The sequence below is a fragment of the Vespula pensylvanica genome, chromosome 3 (assembly GCF_014466175.1).
Source record: "Vespula pensylvanica isolate Volc-1 chromosome 3, ASM1446617v1, whole genome shotgun sequence".
Classification (NCBI taxonomy): Eukaryota; Metazoa; Arthropoda; class Insecta; order Hymenoptera; family Vespidae; genus Vespula; species Vespula pensylvanica.
The window spans coordinates 3,340,359-3,365,912 of record NC_057687.1 but is presented as its reverse complement, the minus strand read 5'-3'; the positions used below and the strand labels follow the sequence as shown (position 1 = coordinate 3,365,912).

Here is a 25,554-nt window from a genome sequence, read left to right as displayed (position 1 = left end):
GTCTAAAGAGCAGGAATCCTCTGATTCATCCTGATATTATTCCGAATTATTTCGCTCATAAAGAAGATGTAGACATCCTAATAGACGGTATACAAATTGCTATGGCTGTTTCAAACACAAGTGCCTTTCGAAGATTTAATTCGAAACCATATTCTATTAAACTACCAGGTTGTCAAAGATTTCCTTTCGCCACGAACGAATATTGGGAATGCGCCATACGACAATTTACCTTCACCATGTATCATCCAGTGGGTACGTGTAAAATGGGACCAAGAAACGATCCAACAGCTGTCGTGGATCCAAAATTAAGAGTATACGGTGTAAAAGGTTTACGAGTCGCTGATGCCTCTATAATGCCTACCATTGTTAATGGAAATACTAATGCACCAGTTATCATGATCGGCGAAAAAGCAAGTGACATTATTAAAAATGACTGGAGGTATTAAAAGAAAGAACTTTGTAAATATTTTTATTTCGCTTAAAGTTAATAATTTTATCAATTAGAATTATTATTTATACTAGTTTAATTATATATTTTTACATTGTCATGACAAACTCAGGGATATTTTGCAATTAGAGATTCAAACGTATTTAGCTTGATAAACTTGTTTTGTTCTTCTATGAGATAAATGGAACGTGCCATTTCGAAACTCTTAGATACGATTTTATTCAGAAGTAAGAGATATAATAATAAGTGTTACTGAAAGTTCAAATGTTAACTACCGTCTGAGAAAAATTCAAACCAATGTACAACTATAGAAACTCATCCATGTGTAAACCTATTAGTAAAACAAATGGTAATACAACTTTCTCGTTAAATTTTCTCCACGCAATACACTTTTACGAAAAGAATGATATCAAGATTATTATCTTTAGATCCGAATGTTTCGTTACTATCTTTCTGCCTTTCCCGCTGAAACTTCTCTCATGCGATTAGTTTTTGCTTCTCATTCAATTTTCTTAATAAAACGATGAACATAAATCAGTTGTACTTGGTAATCATTAACTACATAGATAAAATATGTATATATTAATAACAAAAAGAAAGATAAATGCATGATAATATGTATATCGCGCTTTATAAATTTCACAAATTCTTACGCAGAACGTGCGAGAACAGTGAAAGCAGAAGCCTTATCGAGTTGTCGTACACTATCGCTGGCTAAACACTAAAACACATGAAATGTATACACAAAAGGAAACGTGTTAGACCGGATATTTATGTGAAAACCTGCAGTCGGATTCACACGTTTCTTAATTCTCTTCAAAAATATCGAACGAGACATCCAAAAATATTTGGAAATAAATGCACGAAAATACTTAATTTCTTCGAACAAAGAACGTACGTACATAGAAACGAGAAAATCACTCGATTAAATAAATATTTAAGCAGAAAAAAAAACAACCGTTAGAAAACAACTCGCTAGTTACAATTGTTCGTAAACATAATTAGAAAATAAATTATCTTTAATGGCACCTTTCATGGAAACAGGAAAGAAAAAACAAAATAAACAAGCACGTTTACGAGTAGAACAAGACCTATACAAGTATCAGCATTGAACCAGTTTATATTAATTAAAGCAAATATGTTGTAATCGTACTTTGTACTAGTCATTGAGTTATTTTATGCGTAACTATTACGAAGTCAGAATAAATTAAATCTCTCTATATCTCTGGCACTATGATCGATTTTCTTTGAAAATAAACAATCCCGATAAAATCCGAATCCAACATAAAACTAAAATTTCTGTTCTTATTAAATACGGATATAACGGAAGTAACAGAGATTTATTGGCGTAATCTATCCTAACATTAAAGCAATGGTAATCTTGGAGAATGTACAAATAGTTACATACATACATACATACATACACACATACATACATGCATGCATGCATATATATATACATACATAGATACAATATTAAGCGTAGGTATACATTCGCCGGAAAAGATAGGTGAGCATATAGTAAAGGAACACTTTCACTGCCAAAGTGTAAGCGTTGAGTCTTAGAGGAGGACAAGAGGAAATCCATAGGAAGGGGTGGAGAGATGGTAGAAGGAGTAGGAACTACGGTATAGTACCGTATCGTTCTCTTGACTGTCATTACAGGTATCTTCGTGGTCACTTATAGTAATCATCTCCAACCGGCTTAAACCTTGCTCGAAATATTTTCGTGAGTCAGTCTCGTTGAAAGTTTTTCAAGAAAGAAGAGAATTTTACCACTGAAGATCTGGATTTATTAGGCTTATCTCTTAACCATTTATCATCGAATAAGATAATTGACAGGTAACCAACATATTTAATATTAATGAATGATTAAGAAACCGAATGCAAAAATTTACAATCGGTCCTTAGATATTCATCTAATCGATTCAGCTAGTCATCCGTGAATTTATTATTTTCGATTATTTTTTTTTCTCGACATTCTACCAAGTGTCCTCATTTTGAAATATAAAGCTATCGTAGAACAGGTTTAAGTAACACGAGGACGTTGTCAGTTTTTACACGCACGATCTTATAATTAATTTTATCTTTTCACATTGAATATTTAGGACACCTTTATTCATCTATAAGAATTACACAAGCCATGGAATTTTTTCAATTTCATATTCTCGAAGGACACTGGTATTCGCACTCTCACTTTTAGATCATTCTTCAGCTAACTAAGAAACGAAGATAATTTTAGTATACACGATATATATATATATATATATATATGTATCTCTTTACAGATGAGTTTATTATACCGTGAGTTCGACAATCGAAGAGAAAAATAATAATAATGACACGTTGTCATGACAATTCCAACAAATGTATTCTAGCGATAGAGGAACATTAACGAATGTTTTAACGGTAAGTGATATACACAACAACGTTATATTTAACCATATTCTAATAAGATCATTTTTGTTTAATTAGTCATTCATCACGCAAAATATCTCGAACTGTTCCTTTACCTATATTACATACATACTTCCTTTTCCTTTCGTTTTCAATATTAGTCTCAGGAAGAAAGTGTCTCGTGATTAAAAAAAAAAATAATAATAATAACAATAAAATAGAGAGAGAGAGAGAGAGAGGGAAAGAGAGAAAGAGAGAGAAAACACATCATTGAAAATAATTCGTCGCAATAGGTGCATCAAGAGGAACATGAAAGGAACGGTAATGATTATCCCGGAACTCGCATGTAATAAACCTCTACTTCCGGCTAACAAATTATTTGAGAAGGAAAAGTAAAGAAAGTTACAACGTTACGTTTTGCGCTAACAACACGCGAAATTCACGTTTTGTCTAAGAATTCTCGATCCTTTCGTATCGTACTTCCGATATTATTTGAATTCCGGTAGAGACGAGAAAGTATAATAGCTAATAAATTTGATTCGCACCTTGATAAAAAATGTACATCCTGGTTGCGAAGATCTAAGCCGGTAATGAACTGACAAGAAAGTTCTACGTTATCTTTCATCTAAATAAAGAAATTCAAAGATGTGTAACGTAACCATGGCTCTCATAGAAGAAAACGAACACAAACGAGGTTTATGTTAGCGAAGCGCTTTCACCTTTCCCCGTTATGCGATCGCAACATCTCCTTTCCTTTAAACGAAACGAATGAGAAAGAGAAACAAGATGATCCTGTCGATTCGCACGTGTTTCCAATATAAAAATCACTTGGCAAAACTTTCTTTCGTCACTTTTCGTAACACCGTTATGATATCACGTCGAGTTTTATATAAAATAAACATTGTAATGTCTGTTGACAGAAACGATATATATACATACACACACGCGCGCGCGCGCAGACACGTACACTATATTTTTTGTTTCCTTTTTGTTTTCCTCAGAAAGATCGAGAATTTCCATGGAAGTACGGCTAGCGATAGCCAGCTCAGAATGAAAAGGGCCGATGTCGACCACCCATTTCTAGTGCGCAGAGTTGAAAACACTTATTGCAGCCGACCGCCGGATATCGATTTATGACGAAGTCTGTATAAAAGTCATTTCGAAAGAAGCAGAAAAGTAGGTCGGCTCTCGCTTGCATCGAAAAATAAAAAGAAGAAAGGGAGAAAAAGAGAGATAAAGTAAAAACCAGCAGCCGGTTTATTCAAAATAATCATTATCAAAAAGTGGCGAAAAGGATGGTGTTCAGCGCGATAGTCATAACGACGGCTTTAAAAGGTGCTTTGGGCTTAGTAGGAACTGGTCTTTGGTTGGTGCCACTTCTTATAGCTGCTCTGTCTTACTATCAATATGATCAGCTGGATCCAGAAAGTCGACCTATCGATAGATACCCTCTAAATCCTGAATACGATTTTATTGTAATCGGTGGAGGATCGGCAGGTGCTGTCGTAGCCAACAGACTCTCTGAAATTTCAAATTGGAACGTTTTATTACTGGAAGCTGGACCGGACGAGAACGAAATAACAGATGTCCCCTCGTTAGCTGCCTATCTACAGTTAACTAAGTTAGATTGGAAGTACAAGATCGAAGCTACGGGAAGAGCTTGCCTCGCGATGAAAAGTGGCCGTTGTAATTGGCCACGAGGGAAGGTTCTCGGAGGATCGAGCGTTTTAAATTACATGCTTTATGTCAGAGGTAATAGACGCGACTACGATTATTGGGAAGCCTTGGGTAATCCTGGCTGGGGTTACAAAGAAGCGCTTTATTATTTCAAAAAGTCCGAAGACAATAGGAATCCTTATCTTCGAAACAATCCTTATCATTCAACGGGTGGTTACTTGACCGTTCAAGAATCACCATGGATCACACCTCTCGCTGTGGCATTCTTGCAATCTGGTGTCGAACTAGGTTACGATTTGAGAGATATAAACGGGGAATTTCAAACCGGTTTTATGATACCACAAGGAACTATTCGAAGAGGCAGCAGGTGTTCCACGGCAAAAGCTTTTCTTCGTCCTATAAGGTTACGCAGGAACTTTCACACGGCTATGAATTCGCACGTGACGAAAATCGTTATCAATCCTTTCACTATGAGAGCGATCGGCGTGGAATTCGTGAGAAATGGTCATAAGCAATACGTTCGAGCTCGCAAGGAAGTAATTCTATCAGCAGGTGCTATAAATAGCCCTCAAATTCTTATGCTCTCCGGTATTGGACCAAAGGAACATCTTCGCCAAGTTGGTATACCTCTTCTTAAAGATCTCCGAGTCGGTGAAAACCTTCAAGATCACGTAGGAATGGGCGGTCTTACTTTCCTTGTCGATAAACCGGTAGCCATAGTTCAAAAACGTTTCTATGGCGCACCAGTGACTATGCATTACGCAGCCAATGGAAAAGGACCTATGACGACTCTCGGTGGTATCGAGGGATACGCTTTTATCAACACAAAATTTGCCAATAGGTCTATCGATTATCCTGACATTCAAATCCACATGGCGCCGGCGTCTCTTAACTCGGACGGTGGCATACAAATCAAAAAGGTATTGGGAATAAAAGACGAAGTTTACGACACTGTTTACGATCCGATTGCAAACAAGGATGCCTTCACTTTCATACCCCTTCTCCTCAGACCCAGATCACGTGGTACGGTTAGACTAAGAAGCTCTAATCCCTTTCACAGTCCAATAATTGACGCTAACTATTTTGACGATCCGTTAGACATAGCCACTCTCGTCGAAGGTGCGAAAATAGCTGTTAAACTCGCCGAAGCGAAAGTTTTCAAACAGTTTGGTACTAGGTTACATCGATTGAAGATACCTGGTTGTCGACATCTTCAGTTCGCCTCGGATGCCTACTGGGAGTGTCACATTCGTCACATTTCCATGACTATTTATCATCCGGTCGGTACAACGAAAATGGGTCCTCAAAATGATCCTACAGCAGTTGTGGATTCTAGATTAAGGGTTTATGGTATCCAAAATATTAGAGTCATCGATACCTCTATAATGCCGACAATTTGTAGTGGCAATACCAATGCACCAGCTATCATGATCGGCGAAAAAGGTGCAGACCTCATCAAGAGCGATTGGTTATCTTATCCAACCAAAAAATAATGTGTGAACGAGCTTCTCCGTTTAATATAAGTAGGCATTTGTGAAAAGATTGACCGAAGAGCCTGGATAGTTCAATGGTTAAAAAGCGGAAGATCTTGGTTGGAGTTCCGATTAACAATGTTTTAATGAATCCTACAATATTTTCATAAATATCCGTTAACTGATAGTACGTAAAAGGTGAAGCAAAAGAAAACAATTACCAAAGATATTGTTACGTTCGATACGTTTGAAAGTATGAATTAGAGAAACTGGGACGAGCAAAAGAAAACAAACCAGAAACTATGTGTACAATTGATATTTATTGTACGACGAGAGACTCTTAATATAGTGGGATTAGAAGTATACACGACTCAGGTATAATTATCTCCGTGTGCCATAAAATTCTAATAACGCTTAGCCTAATCTAACGAATTGTGTATTATTCCTATTTTCTTCTATTTCTCTTAATTCTCACTGTTTTTTTTTTTTTTAAGTATAAGATTACTTGTAAATATTGTAATGCGTATAAGAAGAAATATATGTATATATTCCTTCCTTATCGCTAAAAAGTATGATACACAATAATGAAAACATAATATCAGCAAAAAATGTAAAAAAATGTAAGAAATAAGGCAATCGTAAAGACGAGATAATCGTTTAAGAAAATTTTGTTTTCAACAAAAACTGTCAACTTTTGTGTTTCATCAGCAAAAATTTGAGTTATCGACACGTTTTAAAAAAAAGAAAGAAGCTGACTTTGTTATAAAAAGAAAAATAAAGACAGTGGAAAGCAGTACTCAATAATTACGTGTTGAGAAAGACCGAGCATTCAGGGTTCTTGTATTTCCTATTACGTAAGATTGAGTATCTTGTTATTTTCTCTTACATATATACTCCTCTCTCTTTATATACACACGCGCGTGCACGTACACACGCACACATAGACACAGAGTTATTTTCTTCCTTTTGACTTTTTTAATTGTTCCGAACACAAAGCAAACAATTTTTTTTTTTTAAAGGTTGCTTATAGAAATTGAAATTAATGGGAGCACAGTATACGCCGAAAAAAAATAAATAAAATGAATTAAAAGATCCTTTGAAAAAAAAAAAAAATGAATGGAATCTGATTTAAATTATTTTGAATTTTAAATAATTGTCTCTAATCTGTCATGAGAAAAAGAGCATAAAAAAGATAAAAAATTGTAGCTACGTGTGATTACGTGAGCATTTCGAGAAAGTGAATTTCTATAATAAAATTAAACTCAGTTTAAATCAGTCAGAGTCGTGAAAGCATCGTAAGAACATCTAGCGATATAAAAGTAGTAACGTTTTTATTTTGAATTTCGTCGTTAATATGTTCGAAGGTTAAGTGAAAATCCAAACAAAGTTCTCTTACATAGTGTATGTTCTTTCATATAATCGATTCGAAACTTTTCGACATAATGTTACGAATAATCGTTATATTATCATTGCTATTATTTTCTTTGATATTCGAGATAAGAAGTGCGACATTGTTCGATCTTTTAAGAGAATATAATTACCAGGATAAAGAAATCAGAACGATATATTACCCTAAATGGGAGAATTATGATTTTATTATAGTCGGAGCAGGCTCGGGAGGTTCGGTTCTCGCTAATCGTTTATCAGAAAATAAAAATTGGAAGATCTTATTATTGGAAGCAGGTTATCCGGAAAACTTGATACAGCAGATTCCTGTATTGGTTAATATACTCCAACTAACGGATTATAATTGGGGTTACAAAGTGGAACCTCAAGAAAATACCTGTTTTGGAATGATCGATCGACAGTGTGCCTGGCCGCGTGGAAAATCGCTCGGTGGAACCAGCACAATTAATTATATGATTCTTACACGTGGCGACAAGTTAGATTACGATTACTGGGCGGCCTTGGGCAACGAGGGCTGGTCTTACGAAGAGGTTTTACCATATTACATAAAGAGCGAAAGATTCAAAATCCCTAGTAAGTCTAGATCAAACCCATTTACTTTATCTCGTTTCTATGTATCCGTCTTATATTCAAATAATTTAAACAATAACAAATATCATAAACAAACGAAATGTAAATAGAGCGAACGATATTCAAATGGAAAACTCACGTAAAATATTTTAGTTCGTTGGATCGCTTGGACCTCAGTCACCCTAGAATAGGGGTGTCTTAACCCTCCAACGAGAGTGGTCACGTTTCGATTACTCACCCTTCTCGTCTATTCACTAGAGCCTGAACGTTAGCCAGACTAACCGAATCATCATCCTTCGTTCGACTAATACCTTGAAATTTGTCTCTTTCGAGATCTCACTTAAGAATATTTATAAAAACGTTTGAAAGAAAAACTATAAAGTAAGAAATATCGTAATTTAAATAAAATTTAAATGCGTTACAGATATTGTCAATTCGTCATATCACGGAAAGGATGGATATTTATGCGTTGAACACGTTCCTTTTCATACCAAGTTATCCACGGCATTTCTTGAGGCTGGCAAAAGTCTCGGTTACGATGTTATCGACTACAATGGCGAAAAACGAATAGGTTATTCATATTTACAACTCAACATGGACAATGGGGCACGTTGCAGCGCTTCGAAAGCTTATCTCAGAGTGAAACGACATAACTTGGACATCGTAACTGGCGCGAGAGTGACAAAAGTTCTTATTGATGGGGATCGTCGAGCTTACGGCGTCGAATATATCAAAAATAACAAGAAAAAACTCGTATTCAGTACGAAAGAAGTGCTTCTATCCGCGGGTACGATCGATTCTGCCAAACTACTTATGCTCTCGGGTATAGGACCGAAGGAACACCTCCAAGAGCTGGAAATCGAAGTGATTCAAGATTCCAAAGTCGGATATAACATGTACGAACATATTGGTTTCCTCGGTCTAACCTTTCTAATAGATCAACCTTTGTCTCTATTACAAAGTAAATTGTTCAATCCGCACGTGTTATGGGACTATGTGTTTAAAAGAAGCGGTTACATCTCTATACCTGGTGGTGCCGAAGCTTTGGCATTCATAAGAACGAAATATGCTCCGTCTGCAAAGCCGGACATCGAACTACTTTTCATAGCAGGCTCGTTACACTCGGACAACGGTATAGGCATTAGAAAGGGTCTACGAATTACGGACGAGCTTTATAACGCGGTTTATAAACCGATCGAAAATAGAGAAACCTGGTCAATCTGGCCGATAATTCAAAGTCCAAAAAGTGTCGGTCGGCTTACTCTGACATCGAAAGATCCCTTCGTACCACCGAAGTTAGAGCCTAATTTCTTTTCTCATCCTGCCGATATCGAAATCCTACTTGAAGGTATAAAACATGCAATCAACGTATCTAAAACGGAACCTTTCCTTGCGTACAATAGTCGATTACACGACATTAAAATACCCGGCTGCGAACTTTACGAGTTTAATAGCGACGATTATTGGCGATGTGCGATCAAATATTTACCATCTATGATGAATCACGAAATAGGAACCGTCAAAATGGGACCCAAAACGGATCCCTATGCTGTCGTTGATCCTCGTTTAAGAGTTTATGGTATAAAAAATCTCAGAGTAGTAGATGCATCTATTATGCCTAGTATACCGATCGGCCACGTAAATGTAGGTATCTTCATGATCGGTGAAAAAGCTGCTGATATGATCAAACAAGATTGGTCGATAGACGCAACAGGAAATAAGTAGTTCATTCGTTCGACTAACACACATTGTAAACTCGAAACAAATACTACGTCGATGATTACATTGGTCAAGCGCGTTCATAGTATAATTGTTTCTCGTTTATGACCTACCGTGTCCTTGAGCTCACGCGAGGACGATCGAATACGTAACACACGAATGCACGATTAATAAATAAATGCAGAATTTTACTTGTTACATACATACATATACATATCGTGAGCAATCTAATAAAATGTGAAATATCCGACGTCATCGACAATCCCCAACGCGATAATTCGCATAATGGATTCGTCGAATGTTTTATTCGCAATAACAAGAGGCTCGAAGCAAATAAGGAAATAATTTCTTTCTAACGTATAGACTAACTCGTCATATATACTAACATATACTATATTATATACCAACTATGCCATATACTAATATATAATGCGATGAATATTATGATATGTTTAGGGGAAAAAAAAAAGAAAAAAAAATGCGAAATATAATTTTATTCTCATAAACTTTTTTAAAAATAAATGTAAAAATATAAAATTGTACTAGTGTTAAAGAAAATGTCTCGTTAATGGAGAGAAAGACGATGAACACATGTATTTCAATCTCATTCAATAAGATGATTCATTCCCATAAATATCCAACGTTGAAGTAAGAGACTTCTAGTGGCGAACTAAATTCACGAATGAAATATGTTTTATTAATATTTTTTACAATTTCATTTAATTATAAAATAAAATAATTATGACTAATTATAACTAAAATGTGTTGTAACATATATAATATGTATATACATATGTGTATATATATATATATACACATATATACATATATATATATTATATATACATACGTATACACGTATATATTATAATAAAGTTCTTTTATGTTTTTATCCAATAATTATTTAAATTATATTTGATTTAAGCTTTTTACTTCTTTTTTGAAAATAGAAGATGTAAATGTAATACTTATATTTCTTGGTTCAAGTAATCTAGAATTATAGGATTAACCTATTCGTTTAGTGTTTTATTAGATACTTAATTTCACAATCGTCTTAATAAACCTATAATCAATACATTTACCATTCTGCTCATTTACCATTTTAAATTTAAAATTATAGTCAGTAATTTCTTTTTCTTTTTTATCAAATATTTATATAATTACTAACACTAGATTATATTATATAGACAATAAACTTATAGATGTAGCAACATTCGATCCTTTTAACGACAATCATTTAGAAATTGATTTCACAGATATAAGTTATCGATATTAAACCGAACATATAAATACTATATAGCTTAGAAATATTTTTTTGATATAATAAAATATGAAGAAATAAATTTTGCATGCGTGAATCTTTTAGCAATTAAATAATATAAATTAATATGAAATGTCATTCAATTTCATCGTATCTAAGTCAAGATTCAAGCATAGCAGTCCTAAATCAACATTCCGCATTGCTTGAAGTAATATAAATTTTAAATAAAAAATGCTAGATGTACCTGATACAACGAGGGCTTCGTTTGGACCACAAGTGTGAATGTTTCCCATTGCCTAACAATCTTCTTTCTAAGTAGATGCAATAACAAACCGGCACTGCGATGGAACACCACTAATTCGTATAATATAGACACTTTTATCGCGTTTAAACAATAAATACGTGCTAAGACTCTTTCGGAGGACACAGTTGACTCATTAATAACGACTATTAAACACGATTTAATCTAAATGAGAACTATTAAGGTTACAACGTTACGGGAAGCTCGCAAAGCCACTACCCAAAATTATTTGTAGCTTTTTCAAGCCTCTTAACTACGCAGTGTTGCCAATGTCATACAAAACGCCATCTACTGTTAGCTTTTAAAAGCTCTCCTCTTTCGATTATCACAAGATTATCACGCGATTATCGATTTTTCAATGTAACCTTGTACATCCATTAATATTAAATAAGGAGAAAATAATCATAATCCACGAATCTACATATCAACGATTATACTTAATTGTAATTTTTATTTCATGACTTCATAAAACATTAATATTTTTCTTTTAATTTAATCTATTTTTTAAAGACAACGCTACTAGCAAAAATTGTTAAACGAATTGTTAAATATATGACAAAATGAGTCATAGTTTTAGTTTTGATCATCGCTATTGTCCTTTTTTAAAAATATTCTTACTAATTAAAAACAGACAGAATTTGTAGGAGGTAATTCATACCGCGCGATCACATTGATATTATATGTATAGTCGATTTAAAAGGTAGATCGTTGTTGTGGTCGACATATCGATTACCATACACTGCCTTAGGCAGCAACAACGCTGTCACAGCATAGGAATTTTCGATATGTTTTCAACTGGATGTTTGCCTTTTTTTGACAGATTAGACCACTCATGAACCGCTCTGATTGTTGCTTTTCCTTTAAAATGAAGCATTAAATTTACAGTGAAATATGGCACAATCTATTTTCGACGCTCTGACAGGTAAAACTTGCGAGTGTTTTCAGTAGGTGGGGTTAACCAATAAAGACTCAAGAGGATAGTATGATAATTTACAAGAAGAAAAGAATAAATTTGCTACTAACGTCGTTTCGTATCCCTTCGTAGGTGTTTCACTCGATAGCCCTTCTGTACAATCTTTAATAGAATCTCAAAATCTTATTACCGAAGTAGAACAATCAGGTATGCATAGAACGTTACGTTCACTAAGCATATTTCAATGAATTCAAGAAAGTATAAGCTTAAGTCTTCTCTTTTCAGCAATAGATCAAGATGAAGAAGATATATTTCAATGTGGAAAATGTAAAAGTCAATTCACGTCGCTTCATATGTTCGTTCTACATAAAAGGACACATCAAAAGACGCAAGAACAAACGGTAGATTTGAGTCAATTTTTAGTAAATGACGAGAGTCACGTTATACGTGCTGAAGATACTAGTCAAGATGAATCGCAATATAATCCTCAAGAAACATTTGTAAGAACGGATCAACTTGGAGGATCTATTATACTCGAAGAAACTGATATGTTGTTTAGGTAAATTAGATTTTGCCTACTTTTGATATCAATTTTCTTAAAAATTGATACAAATCTCTTATAATATTTCTTTTCTAGTATGGATCAAGAAAATGCAAATTATTTTACAACAGATTCTACATTTAGTGTTCCAATTATATTAAGTTCCGAAGGTCTTGATACCTTTACAAATTCTGGAATCATAGGAGATAATGAATCTATGAAAAATGAATCAAAGGAAATATCCCAGATTTTACAAAGTGATATCTCTCAAGAAGAAAATTTGATTAATTCTATAAATTGTAAAACATTATCGCCTGACACAGTATCCATAGAATTGGAAAATGTGGAACAAGCACAAAATTTAAAAGTACACATTTTTATCATTCTCTTTTTTAAATATATTAATTTATTTACATATATTATATTTTTATTCAAAAATTTACTTGTATTATTACAGTATAAATGTGGTTATTGTAGTAAGCAGTTTGCAAAAAAATTTTACTGGCAACAACACGAACGGTCTCATACAGGAGAGAAGCCTTATCAATGCGTAGTGTGTGGAAGAGCATTTGCACAAAAATCTAATGTAAAGAAACATATGTCATCGCACAAAGTGTGGCCTGGCACTGCCATACACTCGCTACCACCTGAGGTATTGTTATAACTACTTATAAATTATTATTATTTATAATACAAATATATAATTTTATTAGATATTAGATTTGCAATTAATTAGTAATATTTGATAGGTTCCACCGGATGGAAGTATAGATCGTACCTATCACTGTCAGTTCTGTAAAGAAATATTTGATTCGTACAAAGCTCTGAAGGGCCATCTCATAGTTTCTCATCTAGCACTGAAAGTGTACAAATGTGTGCAAAGTAGTTGTAGTATGATGTTTGCCGAGCTGGAAGATTTTTTGGAGCACACTCGTAGTCACAAACGGTCGGAATATCGTTGTCATGTTTGCGGTGAAGTGTTTAATACTTTATCAGACTTAGGACTCCATCAATATGCTCATTCCGTCCAAAAACAAAAAACGACAGAAAAATATTATTGTTGTTCTATATGCAAATCATCATTTTCTAATTTGGAAGCTTTACAACATCATACAGAAACCACCACACATGACTATGCTTGTTTGCATTGTGGAAAGAGTTTCTTGATTGAAAGATTTCTAAGACGGCATTTAAAAACACATGCTTCATCTGCTCGATTTGCGTGTGAAGATTGTGGTAAAGCCTTTAAGACAGAGCAATATTTAGCCAATCACAAATTAATTCATAGCGAGGAAACACCTTTTTTGTGTCCGGTACGTGTATACTTTATTTCACATTTGTAATAATTGTATTAACAAGTTCTAATATGTAACAAACTTATTTCAATGTATTTTTTAATATTAGCATTGTCCAGCTAGATTTAAACGAAAGGATCGACTTGGTCGTCATATGCTGATTCACGACTTAACGAAAAGATTAAAATGTCCATTCAGAGGATATTTGGGTTGCATGAGTGAATTTTCACGTCCGGACAAATTAAAAAGACATCTTCTCACGCACAGTAATATTAAACGCTTCAGTTGCAGTCACTGTAATCGTAATTTTCATCGAGCGCAAGCGCTCAAACATCATGAAATGAACAAACATAGTTTAAAATGTGATATATGTTCGCACGTGAGTATTAGTCTGTACAATTAGTTTATATAAATGTTGAAAATTATAATTACTAACTTATGCCATACGATAATGTTTAGGCATTTAAAACTAAGGATCAATTAATTACTCACAATTGTGATCAGTCGATTGAGACTAAAAAACATACAAGTTCCCAGTTGCCTAAAAAAGCATCTGGTTCATTCAAGCCAAGGAAACCTACTCCAAAGAGACAAATGTCATCAAAGACTGCTATTGGAGTCGCAGATAAGGAGAAATTAGAGAAATTTAAGGCTGATGAAATACAAAGAAAAGTAATAACAGATTCTCTACAAAAATTATTTTTCCTAAACAATTAAGTATAATTTTTAAATTCACTTAATTACAGATTACCTCGGAAATGTTAAAATCAAATGATTCGAAAGATGATTCGAGCATTAAAAAAATAGGAAGCAATCAGATTTCGAGAGATATTGGTTCGACAATCGAAGCACTTATACGATCCGATTCGACCGAAAGTGAAATAAAACGCAACAGCGATATATATACGATGCATCAAGCGGGCGAATAGTTTTTAAATATATTTTTTAATCCTATTTAAATTATATAGCCTAGAATATAAATAAGTTATTGTCATAGTACGTGCAATGGGATCATTGAAAAACTACAGGTTGCATTTTACAATAGCGTACGATATTTTGTAGTTTACATATCTGTGATAATTGTATTATAAATATTAACAACATAAGTAACTTATATTTCTCTATGTTAAATATTTTAATTATTGCCTTTTGAACCAGCGATATTAAAATTGAATAGAAAAAAAATGTCGATGCATAGAAATAACGATATATATTTTATCTCATTAGTGAGGAACTAATCAAGGAAGCAATCTCACGTGTGTGACGTGAATCCTGCCTATCTTTAATACTACGATTGTATTTGGAAGGATGTGGTTATCAAAACCGCAAGCCTTCCCAGTTAAAACCAACCGTCGAGAAAATATATTCGTTACAGTCAATTTGGGCGAAGAGACCCGTACTGTTACGATTCAGATTGTACATGTCCTATCAATATTTTACACATAGGATCAAAGTATTTTGTTTCTTTTGTGATTATACGGATAATAATAGATATCTATGTAATCGAATAAATATTCTTTGCGTTGCATTTTTAAATTCACAAATAATCAGTATCGAAGAAGACAACTTTTAGTGAAAATTTTATCAAAAGCAAGATGCCTTCACGTGGATCGTATCAAATTGCAAGTCAAGAAGGACGTAAAATAGCACAAAGAGATCAGTCTTTTAGAAATTGCGTAGCTACGTTATTTGTGTTTTTTATATTATTCTCCTTCGTTCTTATTGCAAGTTTATTATGGAAAAAGTCTAGCACTTTCTCATCTTCACCTTCCTCAACTAAGGTTGATGATAAACATTTAATGGGACACGTAAGTATTAATAAATATTAAAAATTTTTAATTTCTTAAAACATAATATTTATGAAATAACAATGATAACATACAGCAATATGGTAATGGATATAAAAAATCAGAAGGTATTACAACTACAACTAGAACCACAACCACCACACCACATGATATTATTACAGAAATATATGTACCTAATAATGAAAAGACGTCTCATTACTTTGATCGTTATTCCGAAAACAAAACAACAACGCAAGAATCTTTAGAAATAAATACTTCAAGAACTCCATCAGATTTTATAAATACTATGAATAATAATACAAAATCAACAGATTCACAAAGTCAAATTAATACAACTGTTACAAGAATAGACTCTACAGAGCAGCCAAAGATTCATTATAACAATATTACTGATACAACCTTGTTCGAAAATGAAGTTTCTGAAAACAAACGAAAAAATAGTTTCACGACTTCAACAGTAATTGTAGAAACAACAAAAGAAAGTATGGATAAAACTGAAGCTAATATCCAAGCATCTACTAAATACTCTACTATTTCTACAGATAATGCATTTGTTTCTAACAATTCCTTATCTGATCAAATTAGTTCTAAGGATAATACAAATACTATCACAGCAGGACTAAATAATATAACAACAACTGCACCTTTTTTCTATTTAAATACATCTGAACTATCTACTATAACAGATATCACTGAAAAAAGCAATTCTTCTGTAATAAATAATTTTACTGATCAATTCTTATCAACAACAACTTATAAACCTACTGAATTTATATCAGAATTAACAGACTCTATTACACTTACACTTCCACAAATGGAAAGTACCTTTACAAAGGAAACAATAATAACGAAAGAATTTGTAACAGAAAGAAGTACACTTATAACATCCAGCACAGAGTCAAATGTTATTACTACAAATATCACTGAAGATAATATATGTAATTCAGGACAATGCAAACAAATAGCTGCTAGGATATTATCCTATATGAATCATTCTGCTGATCCATGTGAGGATTTTTATGAATATGCTTGTGGTGGAATGATAGCAGATCCACAAATCATAGATCTAAATTTGGCAAACAAGGCATATCATAGAATAGCTAGTGTGTAATTCTGATTTTAAAATTATATAATCATGTTCCAAATAGTTGACAAAATTTTCTAAAAATTACCAAATACTTACAGAACAAATGTTGAAAGACGATGATAGAGATAAACCTTCTCTATTTACTAAATACTACAACAGTTGTATGAAATATGAAAATATAAATATAAATGAAAGAATAGTAATAGGTAAGTAATCAATTTTAATACAATTAATATTGTTAAATACAAAGAAATATCTTTCAGCAAATGAAGCAATAAATAAAATAGGAAAATTTTATACGAGTTACGAAGAATTTAAGAATCATGGAGATTTTACGAATTTGTACGCTGAATTATTAAAAAGCTATAGGTGAGTTTAGTGTAATGCTATGAAAGATCTATTCTATGTGACACATTAATTTCTTTATTCGTGTTAAGCCCTTTATTATTTGACGTGGCTGTGGATCTTGATGAAAACAATCCAACTTCATATACTATCAAAGTAGGACCTGTGCTTCATAAAAACCTATTTGATAGTGAAGAGGCAGATAATTTTTGTTATGCAAGTGAAGTTGAAATACAAAAAGAATTTGTTGATCTTGAAGATATTTATGAAGACTATACAACATGTAAGGTATGAAGTGAAAATATATTAAGATTTTATGAAAGTTATATAAATTAAAACAATATGTTTCATATACTTCTTTAAAGCAAAATAATACAAGATTTATAAGTTCTATAACTGAAGCTTTAAAGGTACTTGGAGTTTTTAATAATTCAGATAGCATGCCACAAAAAGTGAGCATTACAGCATTTAATATCGATAACGAGATAGTGCAAAAATTCTTTTCTGTAAGTAAAACTGTGTTTTTAATATTTTTATGAATATAACCAACTAACTTTCTCGTTTTTGCAGGTATTTCCATCTAAGAATGAAATTCGTAAAGCATATTTAATGAAGAATTATAATGAAGTGTCGATAGATCAGTTAAATAAAACAACTACGTTTGTAAGGATTATATTTAGTTACATATTAATTTTATCTATTCTGATAATGAAAATTTATCTAAACATATTTACAGATAAATTGGTATAATTTAACAACCTCATTAATATCCAAAAATGTAGATGCAAAATTCCAAGTTTATTTTTATGAAGAGTTAGTAGAAGGTTTACAAAATTTAGAACTTTTTTGGAAGAAAAAACCAATACATTTTCACAATGCTGTTTTAGGTTTATATGCACAAAAACTTTATCATGAAGTATGTATCTATAATTAAAACATTAAGAGAGTTTTATTTTAATTAATATATTAATTATTTTTTGTAGTTAATAATAACAAAATACCAAGATCTGAAACATCATTGCCTTAAAGTTAGTATAAATCTATTAAGGCCTGAAGCCTCTAATTTGTATATGTCTTCACTGTCTAATAAAGAAATTACATTTATGAATCGTACGGTAAGAATATAATAAAATATAATAAAATCACACTTGGAATATAATAACATTGCTTCAATGCTTAGGTAAGAAAACTCTTTGATGAGCTAAAAGAAACTCTAAAATTAAAAATAGAAAAGAGAACATGGGTAACAGGTGAACAACGTCAAGCATTGCTGTTAAAGTTAAGCGATCTTAAGCTCTCTGTTCCAGAAGTTCAATACTTTCAATATGAAGAAAACGATAAGGTATGTAAGAGAGTCTAATAGACATGAGATCAAAGAATTGCATTCCCAAATATAAATGACATGCTACAAATAATCTTATTAATTGCATAAATTATATTATTTTCTTATATTCTTAAAATAATGTTTAATTTTAGTTGGATCTATCTAACAATTACTTGGAAAACTCTTTAAATTTGATGAGAAGATATAGATTATCAATATATTCTGTAATATCATTAGCGATAAATCCTGGTACATCAAAACAAATGTACGTATATGTAGATATTTATTTTACTTATATCAATGAGATTTTTTATTTTGATGTATTACATTGCAGTTGGACACACTATGCTACGCCTTTTCAATCGAAAGGCGTTGCAGTTTATAGTTTGAATCTTATTATTATACCTTTTGGTGCAATTGATTATGGTGACGTGTTTATATCAAATGATGAAAACTCATTTAGTTATTTAACATGGGCAACAATTGGCAATTTAATAGCGCGTCAGATTTCTCATCATTTTGATGCAAATGGTAATATAGTTATATAAGTATAATTTGCATATAAAATAATCGATAGTATAGCTTTTTAACTAGTAGCATTAAAAGGCCTTAAAACATTTTTTTATTATTAAATAATGGCAGCATTTGTTAAACTCAAGGTATACACTATTGGAATCAGACTCGAAACACTACCTGTTCTATGTTAAGCAAAAATGGTATTGAAAATACAATTTTTGGAGATTATATATCCTGCCACGAGGACAATATTTACAAAGAAAAGATGAACATGATACTACCACTTACTTCTCAGAAAATATTTTTTAAGGTAATATATAACCACCATCACAGATTGCATGGCACACATATTATTCTTTTTAGATACTGGTCTCATATAAATCTACTTTAGATTTCAGAACTGACATTAAACGAACGTTTATCCGAAATCATGGGACTTAGATTAACATATGATACTTTTGAGAGGCTACAACCGTTTTCAAAAAATTATCTTCCGTGGCTAAAACCAAATATAAATCAATCATTCTATCTTACTTATGCTCAGGTACCTTTTCACAGTTAAATTTAAATTATTGCTAATTATTATCTCTTTCTCAAAATAGAGCTGCTATAACAGCAATATTCTCTGAAATCCAAAAATATTTATAATGGATTTTACAGATGTATTGTACGAAATCGTTATTGACAACATCTTATATCTCTCTTCATGAAAATGAAGAATTACCTAGCCGTATCCGTGTCTTCGTTTCTGCATCTAACAATAACTTACTGGGCGAAACATGGAATTGTTCTGAAGGATCACAAATTGTCCCCAGTAGTACTTGTGATGTCTTTCCATATCTCGAAGAATCAAAAGATTTCGAAATCTATTCCAAATGATTATAACACAAAGAAAAATTATCTTTTAAGATAAAATACCACTAATAACAATGTTTTGCATTTATTCTCAGGAACAAGATTTTTTTCAAAACACTCATTCATACGCTCATAACAATTAAAACGTACGTACATACATCCAGTCCTATTTTGCTAAGCTTACAAATTCATTCGTACGCTTCTGAACGACTAGAAAGTTGCATAGTATGATAAATTAACCATTAATTTGGTTAATTATTACAAGGTACCGTTTCACTGTCCTTTTTTATCCATCGAATCCACAGATTGTGTGTGGTGTGCCATATCCCCTAAAACAGAAAACATAAAATTATTTTAAACGTATGAATTTAAAATGAGTTCTTAATGCTTGAACAGACATGATAAAAATGACATCAATAAACATTCTTTTTATCGTATATCCAATATATATAATTTATAATAATTTACCACGATCGAATGAATTAGTTATTTCTTTAATACAAGTGTTAAACATAAGAATGTTAAAAAAGAAATATAACTTTCACAGAATATTTTGGAACCTGAAAATCTTTTGCATAGTTTATACGACGTTTGCATACTACATTTGATAAATACAAATCAAACATTTACAACCAATGTTTAAGTAACATTTTCATAGACAGCACTTTTTTTTTAGAATGATGCAGCATTAACACATACCACTACAAGTTACATCCAAGCGGCTCTCGTGTAGTTTGATCACAGACTGCTTTTTAACAGTTTTCTTATCCGTCTAAAACAGCAAGCATCATGTAAAGGTTGCACAAAACACACATTACATTAATTCAGTTAGTTGAATGATTACTAAGGAATTATAGTTAATAATTATACTACGTACCTCAAAGTACTGATGCCACAAAACACAGCCATAGACGCATAACACAGAAACTAGAGACTGACAAAGAAGCCAAAGGAGTATGTTTAAGGCTTGTGTCCGTTCAAACAGTGCTGCACCATGACGGATACAAAGTAATGCCTCTGTTACCATAATGGCACCATATACCCAACACTGAGTCCCTACTCTACTGCATGATGGATCAGTTACATACATATAATATTGCCTATAAATAAAAAAAAAAAGCAGTAATATTTCTTTTCGTGGTCTGCAATAATATACTCAATTCTTGCTTCGAAGACAAGTATAAAATTAAAGGCACATGCATGCATCTTTAATATCAAGCTTAGGTTATGCATTAAAAAATATAATTTCAAAAAATTTGCTTAACGTTAATCTATTTAAAAATTCTCTCACCTAACTGATGGAGCAACGATCACTCCAATCAATACCAATCGTGTTATGACGAACGGATGAGAAGGTGGGAATTCATATACATGTTTCAGGAAGAATGTATTCAGCTCAGAAACTTGCCAGAAAATAACTAACTGGCAAAGAGCTACGAATCGCATATGAGTGCACGTTGGATCTAACCATCTTACGGAAGTCCAACTACCAGGAGTAAATTGAAGAACTGCTCTTTTTAATTTGCCAGTAGTACTTTCTATGTCCCTTATACTGACCCATTTATACTCTCTCATTTCCAAAATAGAACATATCTTTAATCCAACCCAAATTCCAAGGCCATTACATACCAAAACATCAAGTATAAAAGCATCCCACCAACATTCAATAAAATTTGGTAGTAAATGCGCGAATGCTATTTCTGTTACTTCCCACATAACGCTAATAGCCCAAAGAATACCAAGATGACGTATAAGAATAGCTTTAAAGGCCCAGCCCAAAAAGTGAGCAAGTGCAAACACATCCAAGTGATTCCATATTTTTTCTATCGTAACGTCTGAGCAATTGACACCATATTCCTTGTCCATGTCTATGTGAAAAGATGCTAAACCAGGATCCACCCACACAAGAATTTTTCTAACAGTATCATAATTTTGAAATAACATAAAGAGTAAACCCATCAAATAAAGTACACTGCAACCAAAAACGATTCTCCAAACAACTGGATGTGGTCTTGTAAATGGTCCATTTGGAAATGTAAGCACTGATATAATAAGGAAGAAAAAGATAACGCACAACATGCCAGCCCACATGTTGTCTTCCACATTGTTGGTATTCCTACATAGGAATGATTTTATTGTTACTTTTTAAATTACCATTACACATGCATCTACATAATGAAATATCATTGTTATCCCTGGTAAGTACCTTGTAAAAGCTGAATAAATTACGGCAGCTATTGAAATAAGAAGTAGCGTGATAGTGTGTGGTTTATAAAAGAATTCAATAGATATATCGTCGACTGGTCTTTCATTAATATTTGGAAAACTATCGGTTCCCTGTCGTAATTTGTGCCCTTCATTATTGTCTGCTCCACTTTTGCATTTTGCAACCTCATTTTCTTCGGTTCTTAATTTTTTCAACAAGTTGTCATTGTCTCGATCTTTGTTACAACTCATCTTTAATAAATAACGGTCGTTTTTTAAACTTGTACTTTGACCATCTCACACGTAATTCTCCAATGTTTCTATCCACTATTTCACGTAATATTTAGTTAGCTTATGAGCTAAGCATATGTAAAAGAAGGAAAATGACATTAGCGACATCAAACGAAATTCATTTCCAAGTGATTCGTATTATTTAACAACAGATGGCAGATGATGAGCTTGTTATACCTAAGGATTTAATAAATCGATTGAAATGCATAATATTGACAAATTAAATAAATAAATCTATATAATAATATACAATATATAATATACATATATATATATATGTATGTATGACCGAATAGAATTAACGCTATTCGATAGGAATATTTATTCTCATAAAAAATATCATAAACAATTTTTAACTCTTTGTTTTCGTAATAGTTCTAAGTATAAATTGATTCGAATTATTTTCATTTGCATTTAATGGGTGATGTATCATCGATCAATTATTGTGTAAAAAATCTTGTTTTTATATTTCATATAAACAATCTATAAAAATGTGCATGCATTACAATAACATAAGCCGTATAAAATTCATGTTTAAGACAATAATAAATGGAAAAATACCTTGTCGGGAATACAGATACACGACCGTAACGGTGACAGTGTAACTCAATATAACCTTAAAAATTGTACTGACCCTTACCGCAAGAAAGTAGGGGACAATTCTCCCCACTTCTTTTGATATTTCATGATTTTATAGAAGCAAATTGCTTGAAAATCCCCAAGAGTAAATATCGCGACATCTGTGGCTATCGCTTCCTAAAAAGAATGTATTTTCTCTCCTTCATTTTTCTATTCTATTCGAAGTTCTGTGCGAGGAATCTTTTTTAAATGTTACGTTTTAATTTATATTTTTATATTAATTTGTTTTTATATCTTTTTAAATAAAAATATAGAAACAAACTAAAACTTTACTCATTGTCAATGAAATATTCACATTTCGTAACCACGTGACCTTCTAAGTGCATTAATAAACCGGCGCAGTAGAAGACGAAAACCCTATAGCTTCTTCGAAAGTTCTTTTTAACTTTGTCTTAAATCTGCAATAGATTTTTGAGATATCTTTTCTTTAAAAATGGCAGACTTTTTAGAGTCTGAAGCGGAAGAAAGCGAGGTTAATGTTTTGATATGTTGTCACGCATTGTGACGTATCGTATTATGACATCGTTCTGCATTGTAGAGTTAACCTTATATTCTTTTAGGAGGAAGAAGCACTTGATCAAAATGAGAAAAAAAAGCTCAAAAAAATAAAGGCAGTTGAAGAAAGCGACGAAGAAGATGATGGTCAGTGAAAATTTACTATTTACAATTATTCTCAGCTAACCTTGTCACCTTTTTTTTTGCTACTTGTCTATAATTGATCGTAGTCAATAAATTAGTTTTTGTTGTTCAGATGATGGAGAAGAAGTAGCAGATTTGATTGATGATAATCCAATAGAAGAAGAGAGTGATGCGGAGGATAGTGATACTTCAGGTGGTACAAAAAAAAGAAAGAAGAGCGATGATGAAGATTTTGATGATCGACTGGAGGAAGAAGATTATGATTTGATAGAAGAAAATTTGGGTGTTAAACTTGAAAGAGTAAGTAGAACATAATCCTTTTTAGAAAAACTATATATTAAGACAAATCTTTATTCAATTTAGAAACGTAGATTTAAACGTCTAAGAAGAATACAAGATGAAGAATCAGAAGATGAACAGGAAAAGGAACCAGACGAAGAACGAGATGCTATTGCGACAGAGCTATTTGAAGGCTCTGGTGACGTAAGTTCTAAATAATTTATTTTCTTTTATCGTTTGAAACTATTCTATACTCATTTATATATAATTTATTTATCTGCATCTATAAGGAAAGGGATGTCTTTGTGGTATGTATTTTTTAATTGCATGCAATGAATATTATATTCGAAAAATATACGTAGCAGAATTATAATTAGATTCGTTGAAAGAAATTCTCTTTACTCGCATCTAATATATTTTATTGTACAGGAAGAAGAACGACGAAGTGAACGTAGTCATAGACCAGAAGTGGAGACTCTTGAGGAGGAAGGAAGTGAAGGAGATGATGACATGAATGATTTTATCGTCGATGAAGATGGGAGATCTCTAGCAGAAAAACGTATGAAAAAGAAACCTATATTCTCAGATGCGTAAGTATTAAAGTCATATATATTACACATTGCATTATATACACACAACAAAGTATTAATTTATTTATATTGCAAACAGTGCGTTACAAGAGGCACAAGATATTTTTGGAGTAGATTTTGATTTTGACGAGTTTGGTAAATTTGGAGAAGAAGATTACGAAGAAGAGGAAGAGGAAGAAGAAGATGATGAATACTTGGATGATGACGCTGATGAAAGACCAAGAAGATCAAAGAAACAATTTCACAACAAAAGCACAAGAAAGAGTATTTTCGAAATATATGAGCCAAGTGAGCTGAAGAGAGGTCATTTTACAGACTTGGATAATGAGGTACTTACATAGTTGAGATACTTTGTGTTTTGTGTTAAATATTTTAATACGATACTAATCATTATTTTCAAATTTATTATTCTAGATTCGTAATACAGATATTCCCGAAAGAATGCAGCTTCGCTCTGTTCCTGTTATACCTGTAGCTGAAGGTTCCGACGAATTAGATCTTGAGGCAGAATGGATATATAAACAAGCATTTTGCCGACCTACCATTTCTATTCAAGATGCTCACTTAAATGAAGAAGCCAAAGAAAGAGCCAAGAAAGGGCCACAAACTATTGGAAAAATTAAAAAAGCTTTAGATTTTATGCGCAACCAACATTTTGAAGTTCCTTTCATTTCATTTTATAGAAAAGAATATGTTTTTCCAGAACTAAATATCAATGATTTATGGAAGGTATATAAATTTGATGCCAAATGGTGCCAATTACGTCAACGAAAGGAGAATTTATTAAAATTATTTAAGAAGATGAGAAATTATCAGTTGGATGAAATTATGAAAAACCCTGATGCTCCATTACCTGATAATGTGAGAATAATAAAAGATGATGACATTGAACGTCTTAAAAATATTCAGACAAGTGAAGAATTAAATGATGTTTATCAACATTTCATGCTTTATTATAGCCATGAGATACCAGCT

General features: G+C 32.4%; 6 protein-coding genes and 1 pseudogene across 14 annotated transcripts in view; 5 read left to right on the top strand and 2 right to left on the bottom strand.

Annotated features, from left to right (window-relative positions):
• Positions 1-806, top strand: part of LOC122627476 — a 7,889-nt pseudogene extending 7,083 nt beyond the window's left edge.
• The window catches only part of LOC122628030 (flotillin-2), a 99,890-nt gene extending 88,376 nt beyond the window's left edge, over positions 1-11,514 (bottom strand). Inside the window, exon 1 of the mRNA XM_043809833.1 lies at positions 11,196-11,514. Within this exon, the coding sequence (XP_043665768.1) occupies positions 11,196-11,244 (49 nt within the window). The 5' untranslated portion in view covers positions 11,245-11,514. The remainder of the gene's footprint in view (positions 1-11,195) is intronic.
• On the top strand, positions 1,937-10,101 carry LOC122628000. Its single transcript, XM_043809756.1, has 5 exons — positions 1,937-2,290; positions 2,737-2,857; positions 3,847-6,012; positions 7,395-7,974; positions 8,396-10,101. Exons 3-5 carry the CDS (start codon positions 4,141-4,143, stop codon positions 9,694-9,696), a joined length of 3,753 nt encoding a protein of 1,250 aa, XP_043665691.1. The 5' UTR covers positions 1,937-2,290; positions 2,737-2,857; positions 3,847-4,140; the 3' UTR covers positions 9,697-10,101.
• A 419-nt stretch (positions 11,515-11,933) lies between the features above and the next one.
• On the top strand, positions 11,934-15,117 carry LOC122628014 (zinc finger protein 341-like). Of its 2 annotated transcripts, XM_043809797.1 has the most exons (10): positions 11,934-11,952; positions 12,073-12,174; positions 12,298-12,372; positions 12,451-12,724; positions 12,803-13,073; positions 13,164-13,358; positions 13,456-14,019; positions 14,111-14,380; positions 14,461-14,673; positions 14,748-15,117. In XM_043809797.1, the coding sequence occupies exons 2-10, from the start codon at positions 12,144-12,146 to the stop codon at positions 14,928-14,930; spliced, it is 2,076 nt and encodes a 691-aa protein (XP_043665732.1). In that variant the 5' UTR covers positions 11,934-11,952; positions 12,073-12,143; the 3' UTR covers positions 14,931-15,117. The 2 variants fall into 2 exon arrangements, with proteins under 2 accessions (XP_043665732.1, XP_043665731.1); XM_043809796.1 differs by lacking the exon at positions 11,934-11,952 and having other exon boundaries at positions 11,959-12,174.
• Positions 15,118-15,589: 472 nt separating this feature from the next.
• LOC122628009 (neprilysin-2-like) lies at positions 15,590-20,018 on the top strand. Of its 2 annotated transcripts, XM_043809786.1 has the most exons (15): positions 15,590-15,809; positions 15,886-16,912; positions 16,995-17,102; positions 17,160-17,265; positions 17,334-17,529; positions 17,607-17,747; positions 17,812-17,904; positions 17,978-18,157; positions 18,225-18,356; positions 18,422-18,583; positions 18,718-18,830; positions 18,900-19,096; positions 19,225-19,391; positions 19,473-19,625; positions 19,742-20,018. In XM_043809786.1, the coding sequence occupies exons 1-15, from the start codon at positions 15,597-15,599 to the stop codon at positions 19,958-19,960; spliced, it is 3,207 nt and encodes a 1,068-aa protein (XP_043665721.1). In that variant the 5' UTR covers positions 15,590-15,596; the 3' UTR covers positions 19,961-20,018. The 2 variants fall into 2 exon arrangements, with proteins under 2 accessions (XP_043665721.1, XP_043665720.1); XM_043809785.1 differs by having other exon boundaries at positions 18,718-19,096.
• Positions 18,830-23,141, bottom strand: LOC122628036 (phosphatidylserine synthase). Of its 5 annotated transcripts, XR_006326966.1 has the most exons (7): positions 22,994-23,140; positions 22,143-22,609; positions 21,228-22,052; positions 20,814-21,036; positions 20,636-20,708; positions 20,091-20,265; positions 18,830-19,947 (listed from the first exon to the last, which is right to left on the bottom strand). XR_006326966.1 is itself a non-coding variant. In XM_043809841.1 (6 exons), exons 2-6 carry the CDS (start codon positions 22,391-22,393, stop codon positions 20,210-20,212), a joined length of 1,428 nt encoding a protein of 475 aa, XP_043665776.1. In that variant the 5' UTR covers positions 22,394-22,609; positions 22,994-23,140; the 3' UTR covers positions 20,006-20,209. The 5 variants fall into 5 exon arrangements, 3 of the variants coding, with proteins under 3 accessions (XP_043665776.1, XP_043665777.1, XP_043665779.1); XR_006326967.1 differs by lacking the exon at positions 20,636-20,708 and having other exon boundaries at positions 22,994-23,141; XM_043809841.1 differs by lacking the exon at positions 18,830-19,947 and having other exon boundaries at positions 20,006-20,265.
• Positions 23,142-23,273: 132 nt separating this feature from the next.
• Positions 23,274-25,554, top strand: part of LOC122628002 (transcription elongation factor SPT6) — a 6,971-nt gene continuing 4,690 nt past the window's right edge. For 2 of the 3 annotated variants that reach the window (XM_043809765.1, XM_043809764.1), the window contains exons 1-8: positions 23,274-23,543; positions 23,632-23,713; positions 23,823-24,010; positions 24,074-24,193; positions 24,280-24,297; positions 24,419-24,579; positions 24,659-24,908; positions 24,994-25,519. In XM_043809765.1, coding sequence (XP_043665700.1) covers positions 23,505-23,543; positions 23,632-23,713; positions 23,823-24,010; positions 24,074-24,193; positions 24,280-24,297; positions 24,419-24,579; positions 24,659-24,908; positions 24,994-25,519 — 1,384 coding nt within the window. In that variant the 5' untranslated portion in view covers positions 23,274-23,504. The remainder of the gene's footprint in view (positions 23,544-23,631; positions 23,714-23,822; positions 24,011-24,073; positions 24,194-24,279; positions 24,298-24,418; positions 24,580-24,658; positions 24,909-24,993; positions 25,520-25,554) is intronic. The other variant, XM_043809766.1, reaches the window with a different exon arrangement.

What these genes read in the sequence shown, in the direction of transcription:
- LOC122628000 (XM_043809756.1), top strand. Translation starts at nt 4,141, where the DNA reads ATGGTGTTCAGCGCGATAGTCATAACGACGGCTTTAAAAGGTGCTTTG. An exon ending in TATCTTATCCAACCAAAAAA is followed by an intron (nt 6,013 to 7,394) that starts TAATGTGTGAAC and finishes TCTCTTACATAG; the next exon opens with TGTATGTTCTTTCATATAAT. An exon ending in CGAAAGATTCAAAATCCCTA is followed by an intron (nt 7,975 to 8,395) that starts GTAAGTCTAGAT and finishes AATGCGTTACAG; the next exon opens with ATATTGTCAATTCGTCATAT.
- LOC122628014 (XM_043809797.1), top strand. Translation starts at nt 12,144, where the DNA reads ATGGCACAATCTATTTTCGACGCTCTGACAG. An exon ending in TACCGAAGTAGAACAATCAG is followed by an intron (nt 12,373 to 12,450) that starts GTATGCATAGAA and finishes TTCTCTTTTCAG; the next exon opens with CAATAGATCAAGATGAAGAA. An exon ending in AACAAGCACAAAATTTAAAA is followed by an intron (nt 13,074 to 13,163) that starts GTACACATTTTT and finishes GTATTATTACAG; the next exon opens with TATAAATGTGGTTATTGTAG.
- LOC122628009 (XM_043809785.1), top strand. Translation starts at nt 15,597, where the DNA reads ATGCCTTCACGTGGATCGTATCAAATTGCAAGTCAAGAAGGACGTAAA. An exon ending in AAATGAAAGAATAGTAATAG is followed by an intron (nt 17,103 to 17,159) that starts GTAAGTAATCAA and finishes AATATCTTTCAG; the next exon opens with CAAATGAAGCAATAAATAAA. An exon ending in CTCAGAAAATATTTTTTAAG is followed by an intron (nt 19,392 to 19,472) that starts GTAATATATAAC and finishes AATCTACTTTAG; the next exon opens with ATTTCAGAACTGACATTAAA.
- LOC122628036 (XM_043809841.1), bottom strand. Translation starts at nt 22,393, where the DNA reads ATGAGTTGTAACAAAGATCGAGACAATGACAACTTGTTGAAAAAATTA. An exon ending in ATCGTTGCTCCATCAGTTAG is followed by an intron (nt 21,037 to 21,227) that starts GTGAGAGAATTT and finishes TTTTATTTATAG; the next exon opens with GCAATATTATATGTATGTAA. An exon ending in TGTGGCATCAGTACTTTGAG is followed by an intron (nt 20,709 to 20,813) that starts GTACGTAGTATA and finishes TTGCTGTTTTAG; the next exon opens with ACGGATAAGAAAACTGTTAA.